At 44.9% G+C, this 7,500-nt stretch overlaps 1 protein-coding gene across 2 annotated transcripts in view; it reads right to left on the bottom strand.

Moving 5' to 3' along the window:
* Nucleotides 1-7,500, bottom strand: part of LOC115542795 (keratin, type II cytoskeletal 8) — an 11,987-nt gene that overhangs the window by 4,433 nt on the left and 54 nt on the right. For both annotated transcript variants that reach the window (XM_030355212.1, XM_030355211.1), the window contains exons 1-4: nt 7,322-7,500; nt 4,334-4,542; nt 3,090-3,150; nt 124-219 (exon numbers count right to left, since the gene is read on the bottom strand). The exon at nt 7,322-7,500 is cut by the window's right edge and continues 54 nt beyond it. In XM_030355212.1, coding sequence (XP_030211072.1) covers nt 124-219; nt 3,090-3,150; nt 4,334-4,542; nt 7,322-7,495 — 540 coding nt within the window. In that variant the 5' untranslated portion in view covers nt 7,496-7,500. The remainder of the gene's footprint in view (nt 1-123; nt 220-3,089; nt 3,151-4,333; nt 4,543-7,321) is intronic.

Genomic DNA, 7,500 nt, shown 5'->3' with positions numbered 1-7,500 from the left:
ATTGTGACCCAAACAGAGTCTATCAATCTAATAAATATTCTCAACTGTACATGAGACAGGATTTCCCGCTGTTAAAATGAGGATGAATATGATTGGCTCCCGGGAGCTGTCAATCCCGCCCACCTCTTCGTATCCAAGCCGGAGGAAGTCCAGCTCCCCGATGGAGACCTCCAGGTCCAGAGCCAGCTCCACTTTGGCGAGGTGGCCGTTATCCACGTCCTGACACAGACACACACACGCACACACGCACACACGCACACACACACACACACACACACACACACACACACACACACACACACACACACACACACACACACACACACACACAGATATAAATGCACACACATGTGAATGTGTGTGTATTTATGTGCGCGCAGGCGGCGGATTCAGCGCCGCCTGCGCGCGCTGAAGCCGTTGGCCGCATCACAGTTTTCCGTTGCTTTTTATTGACTCTATACCTCCCACAAGTGATTTAGAAAATACATCTGCGGAGGAGATACTCAGTTCTTTTAATTCTACCTGCTCTAATATCCTGGACTTGATTGCACCTTTTAAAGATAGACGCCCCAAACCTGTCACTGAGCCGTGGCTCAATTATTACACTCGTACTCGTAGACGCACATGTAGGCGTGCTGAGAGAAAATGGAAGAGGGACAAACTCTATGTCTCCCTTGGGATTTTAAGAAACAGTTAAACAGAATACCAGAAAGCCGTTAAATCTGCGAAAACCCAATTCATATCCAACCTTGTGTCCAAAAACAGCCATAGGCCCCAGGTTATTTTTGTCACTCTAAAAAATCTCATAAATCCCTGCAACTCTCCTGCTGTTGTGCCATCACTCCCTTTATGTGAACAATTTCTTGCGTTTTTTATCGATAAAATCTCTGCAATCAAGTCTTCACCTCCTCTGTCCACCGTAGACCTTCACAATATCCGCTAGACAGTATTCCTGCAAGATTACCGAAAGACGTGTCTCACACTGTTGGCCCATACATTTTAACGTTAATAAACACCTGCCTTGCCTCAGGCTGTGTTCCAACTGTTTTTAAACATGCTATAGTCCAGCCCATTATCAAAAAACACAACCTCGACCCCTCTGTTCTCTCCAGCTTTAGGCCTATCTCTAAGCTTCCATTCCTCTCTCAAGTGTTAGAAAAAGTGGTTTTATAACAACTGCAGCTACACCTGCATCTTAATGACATAACAGAAAAGTTTCAGTCTGGTTTTAAATCACGCCACAGCACAGAAACTGCACTTTTAAAAATCTTTAATGATCTTCTATTAACTGTTGACTCGGGGAGTTCTGCTGCGCTCGTGCTTTTAGACTTGACTGCTGCCTTTGACACAGTCGACCACCAGATTCTTTTATCCCGCCTGGAACTCTGTGTTGGTATTACTGGAAATGTCTTAAAATGGTTCAAGTCATATCTGTCAAAGAGAACCTTCTCTGTTCATCTAGGCCAATACTCCTCAGCTGCAGCCCCACTAGTCTGTGGGGTCCCCCAAGGCTCTATTTTATCTCCAATTCTTTTTGCGTTATATTTGCTTCCCCTAGGTTACATTTTTAAAAAACACAATATTTCTTTCCATTGCTTCGCAGATGACCTACAAATCTACCTGCCATTAAAATCAAACAAGGATTCCACAAATGCATTGTCAAACTGTCTAACACTAAACAATAATATAACCGAAATAATTGTTTTGGGCAAATCCGAACTACTGGATGGCATCGACAGTGTTCTTGGTCCCCTTGCCTCCTACAGCCGCCCTTTTGTCAGAAACCTCAGAGTTATTTTCGACAATGGTTTTAAATTTAACAAGCAAATAAGCTCAGTCGTGAAGACAAGTTTCTTCCAGCAGAGACTCCTAGCGAAAGTAAAGCCGTATCTCCCACCAAAGGACTTTGAAAGAGTCATTCACCTGTTCATAATGTCCCGTTTAGACTACTGTAATTCTCTTTACTTTGGTGTGGACCAATGTCTGCTCCGTCGCCTGCAACTGGTCCAAAATGCTGCTGCATGTCTCCTTACTGGGAAAAGGCAATATGACCACATTACCCCTGTCCTGGCCTCTCTTCACTAACTTCCTGTGGTTTTTAGAATTAAATTCAAAATCCTGTTGTTTACTTTTTAAATCTCTACATGGGCTGGCACCTAAATATATGTCAGAGCTGGTCAGAAATTCGGTCAGCTCAGCAGGTGCTGCTGGATGTACCTAGGTGCAGACAAAAAACAAAAGGCGACAGAGCCTTCGCTGTGGCCGCTCCTAATCTTTGGAACAGTCTCCCCCTGAGTCTGAGAACTGCCCAGTCTATCGACCAGTTCAAAACGCAACTAAAGACTCACTTTTTTACATTGGCGTTTAATACAGATTAAGATTTTATTTTATCTTATTCATTGTTGTTGCTAACATGCAATTTTAAGCCTTCTTGTTTTTTGTTTTGTTTTATATATCATCAACTACTGTTGTTTTAAAATGTGCTATATAAATAAACTTGACTTGACTTGACTTGACATGTGTTAAATATTCACTCTTCCTAATATGTAAATGTGACATCAGATACACTTGTGAGAAGGTGTGAGACTCTATCAACCTTTGCCTTGTTACGCCACTGAACTTCACCATCCCTAGTACTAGTTGTGTCTTACTCAACCGGTGGAACCAAGCATTGGTAACACTGCCTGCGTTAGGGGGTTCGATTCCTTACCCCCTCCACCCACCCACACCTCTCTTACACACTTATTATATGTTGTACGTCCTGGCACTTAGAAATAGTATTATGCATTGTGTAGCGTCTTATCCAAGCTATCTTTGTTGTATACTAGGAATGGGTAACTTAGTGATTGTAAGTGGTTCTATGAACATCCTTACTGTACCGACAGGGATATATTATTGTTTCACCTTCTTCTGACAAATGTACTTATTGTAAGTCGCTGTGTAAGTGTAAATGATTCTCACTAGGGTCCCCTATGATATGCATTTGTGCACTCATGTACTGTAGAGACACTGGAGGAAATCCTCTTCCACAAGGTTTACCTATATTAAAGAGGGTCTTATGAACAGGGGGGGGGTGGGGTCCTTCTCACCTTCTTGGTGATCATAAATTCGTTCTCCAGATCTGTCTTCTTCAGGAACTCCACCTCGTACCTGAAACCCATTTGAAAAGAAGGTACACATCTGACTGGGGTTTGTTTGTTCTTTAAAACACAAAACCGTGACCTTTGTAACCTTAAGAGTTGAGCCTGGTTTCCCCGTGGTTCCTATGAGTTAGTTTGTATAGATTCAGGTCCAGACCCAGGGTCCGTCTGTCAGAGGGAGAACCCCAACTTACGATGGATCGACGGTATTCTTCCCCCCGCCCCCAATCTCTGTTCCCTTTGCACAGTGTCTGGTCTGAGGGGGGAGGGGGGCTCTGTAACTAATGTGTGCTGGTGGAGGAGGTGAGGGGACAGATTGGTGGAGCTGGAGACAGAGCAGAGGAAACGCAGGGAACCAGATGTACGGGTTCCAGCGCAGGCGAGAGGGACATGCGTGTCAGGTCTGGTGGATGGAGAGGTGGTTGTGGTAGTGTGGGTCGTCTGTGTGCATCAGCACAGCACACCGCTCTGAGCCACAATGCTCTGGACTATGGAATCCACATATTGAATTAAACGACAAAATCAAAGTATACAAATCAAAACACTGAATCAAGCTACTGAATAAAAACGATGGATTAACTATTGAATGGAACCGCCAAACTGTTGCACCAAACTTTCACATCAGATTCAACTATCCAATCAAACTTTCATATCAAGCCATCAAATCGAATCATCAAATCGAAAGGATGGAGTGCGCATTCAAATGATCGTATGGAATGTCAAATTGGGCTATTGAATCCAAATATTGAATCCAAATATAGAACTATTGAATAATGTGGGCGTTTGGTTTTTCAGCAACACCGGTGAGATAATTTCATTTGATCTTTTAATAGATGTTTCAAAAGACAAATTGGAAGTTCGATTTGAACATTTCTATGTGAAAGTTTGAATGAAACGTTTAAATCAAAAGTGTGATTTGATCATTTGAATCAAAAGTTCCATTCAATATTTAAAATTGAAAGTTTGATTTGATAGTTTCATGAAAAAGTTTGAATCAAAAGTTTGAATCATAAGTTTGGATCAAAAGTTTGAATCTAATGTTTGATTAAATAGTTTCATTTTAAAGTTTGATTCGATAGTTTGAATCAAATATTTGATTCTATAGTTTGATTTGAAGGTTTGATTTGAAAGTTTGATTCAATAGTTTGAATAGAAAGTTTGATTTGAATTTGATGGGATGCCCGGCTACCCACTTCTGCTTGCTGTCCTCCACCTCCTCCTGGCACTTGTCCAGCTCCGCCCCCAGCTTGAGGCGGTCGCGGGTCAGGCTCTCCACCTGCCTCAGGAGGTCCGCCTCCATCTCCTGCAATACCTGGTCGATCTTCCCCTTGTAGACCTCCGGTTCCTGCAGGATCCTCAGCTGCGTCTCGAGCCTCTTGTTTTCATTCTCAAGGTGCTTCATCTGGGAAGGGGGAGAGAGTAAGAGAGGGGAGGGAAGGAGGGAGAGAGACACAAAGTTAGAGAGAGGAGGGAGAGGGAGATGGTGGGAGAAGGAAGAGACACAGAGTTAGAGAGAGGACGGGTGAGAGAGACACAGAGTTAGACTGAGGAGGGAGGAGGAGACACAGAGTTAGAGAGAAGAGGAAGGGGGAGACACAGAGTTAGAGAGAGGAGGGAGGGAGGGAGGGAGAGAGACAAAGCGTTAGAGAGAGGAGGGAGGGAGAGGGAGACACATACTAAGAGAGTGGAGGGAGGGAGGGTGAGGGACACAGAGTTAGAGAGAGGAGGGAGGGAGGGGGGAGACACAGAGTTATATAGAGGAGGGAAAGGGAGACAGTGTCGTGGCAGAGTTAGAGAGAGGAGAGAGGGAGAGGGAGACACAGGTTAGAGAGGAGGAGGGAGAGGGAGACACAGAGTTAGAGAGAGGAGGGAGGGAGAGGGAGACACAGAGTTAGAGAGAGGAGGGAGGGAGAGGGAGACACAGACTTAGAAAGAGGAGAGAGGGAGAGGGAGACACAGAGTTACAAAGAGGAGGGAGGGAGAGAAAGACGATTAGAGAGAGGAGGGGGGGAAGGAGGGAGAGGGGGGGGACAGAGCAAGTGACACAGAGAGAGAGAGAGAGAGAGAGAGAGAGAGAGAGAGAGAGAGAGAGAGAGAGAGAGAGAGAGAGAGAGAGAGAGAGAGAGAAAGCGAGCATGTGTTTGTATACATACTGTACTCCATTCATATCAATTTCATATCATTTTACAGTAATACAAACATATCAATGGCATGGCTATTGATATGTTCTCATGTATTAGTACATTTAAATGTTGTCTGAGGCCACCCAAACCCTACAGAACCCGTAAAGGGACATGGGGTAAAAAAAAAAAAAGGTGTGTGTGTGTGTGTGTGTGCAGGCCAGCCGCTCCCTGTACGCAGAGTACCCAGAGTGAGGAGGCACCAAATATCAAGGTTTGTAAAAAAACCAAAAAACGTTATCGAATTTAAAAATATACATAAATTAGTTATGAAGAGGCCCACCGTTGTTTTTAATAATTGTAAAACTTAATAATTGTACAATTATTAACCTGTTTTTAATAATTGTACAATTGTACAAAATAATTGTACACTCGATTTCGGCTAATTTGATGTTTTTACCTAATATATAAAAAGAAGCCCCCCCCCCCGCTCGCGTGGGGAACCGAAACGGCCAGCAGCGGCCCTGTGTGCGTGTGCGTGTGCGTGTGTGTGTGTGTGTGTGTGTGTGTGTGTGTGTGTGTGTGTGTGTGTGTGTGTGTGTGTGTGTGTGTGTGTGTGTGTGTGTGTGCGTGTGTGTGAGTGTGAGACGTCAGCGAGTGAGTGGACGAGCGAGGAGAGCGAGCGGTACCGTGCGTGTCAGTTTAGTTAAGTAATAAACTAGTCCGTTTGTGTGTAAGTATAAAAAGCAAGGGCGTTATTTTGCATAGGGACGGAGGTAGTCTACATGTCCCGAACAACTTTGGGAAAGAAAGGATTGTCCCAATATTCAGATTTATTATTTAATATAACCGAAATATATTTTACATAATGCAATTAACTTAATATTTTTTCGCAAACTCTTGCCAAACTCGAAGACGCCGATTTGGGGAGGGCGGGGGTGGGGGGGTGAAGGGGGAGAGCCCCTCGGTTCGTGTACCTAACGCGATGGGCACGAGCACCGATTAAATAGTCACGTGAATCTCTGGAGCACACAAGCACTTCTGACCTGCATCCACGTTATTCGCTTCAGAAGTAGGCTACTTAACTTCTACTCACCTGATCTTTTTTGCAGTAGGCTACTTTAAATGTGAATAAGTGCAAATGTAAATCTAGATTTTATTTTAATAAAGTATTTATTGTTCAGCATGATACAGTCTACGTAGAGATTTAACGTGTGTTACGTGTGTGAAGTGTCCCTAAACTGAGACCAAACTTACGCCCTTGGAATAAAGTACCCAGCCTGTCAAGAATCGCTGGCCGTTTCATTCCGACCATATTCCGACCTATAAGCAGACCCACTGCCGGTCAAAGTGAGGCTGTTGCCCCCGAGAGAGCATCAGGCCCTGGAGGGAACGTCTCTCCTGTGCTCCTCGGTCTGGGAGCCGACAGCAGGTGTAGCTAACCATCTCGTGGAGGCGGAGCGCAAGAGAGTAGGCCTACATGCTCCAATAGTGCGAGATACAAATAAAGCACATTCATTTGAATGATAGCGTGTGTGTGATTTATCGCAGGCACGCTAGGCCTGAATGAATGAAGCACATTCATTCAAATGAATGTGCTTCATTTATTGGAGCACGTGGATCTGATTATAGGTCGGAATAAGGTCGGAATGAAGCGGCCACCGATTCTTGACAGGTAGAGTTCTTTATTCTTACACACAACCGGACACGTTCATTACTTTACTAAACTGACACTCGCCCTCCTCGCTAGTCCACGTCCCCCCCCCCCCCCCACACACACACACACACACACTGCCAGTGATATGCGTACGATACTTTCTCGTGCGCACCAGATGCGTACGCATATTACAAGTCTATCAGTAGGCTATCCCCTCGATATAAAGACTTGTTTGCAGCCTTCGCCTTTCCCCTTTTAACATAAACAACCACAACAACGACAGCAACAACCACAAACACAACAATCTGTTGTGGTTGTTGTTGTAGTTGGGCGACCAACAACAACCACAACAACAACAACAACAACCACACCAACAACCACACCAACATCAGCTGGCCTCAGACCTTGTCGATGAAGGCCACGAACTTGTCGTTGAGTCCGACCATCTGCTCCTTCTCCTTGGTCTTGGCCGACTGGTCCCTGGGGTCCAGGTTGGAGCCCGTCGCTTGGCTCTTAAGGGCCCCAGAACAACTGGCCGGGGAGTAGGACTGGCTGCTGTACGACCCGGGTCTGGACATGACGA

Source organism: Gadus morhua, chromosome 4 (assembly GCF_902167405.1).
Source record: "Gadus morhua chromosome 4, gadMor3.0, whole genome shotgun sequence".
Classification (NCBI taxonomy): Eukaryota; Metazoa; Chordata; class Actinopteri; order Gadiformes; family Gadidae; genus Gadus; species Gadus morhua.
Note: the sequence above shows the minus strand (reverse complement) of the source record. Positions and strands in the feature narration are given on the sequence as shown.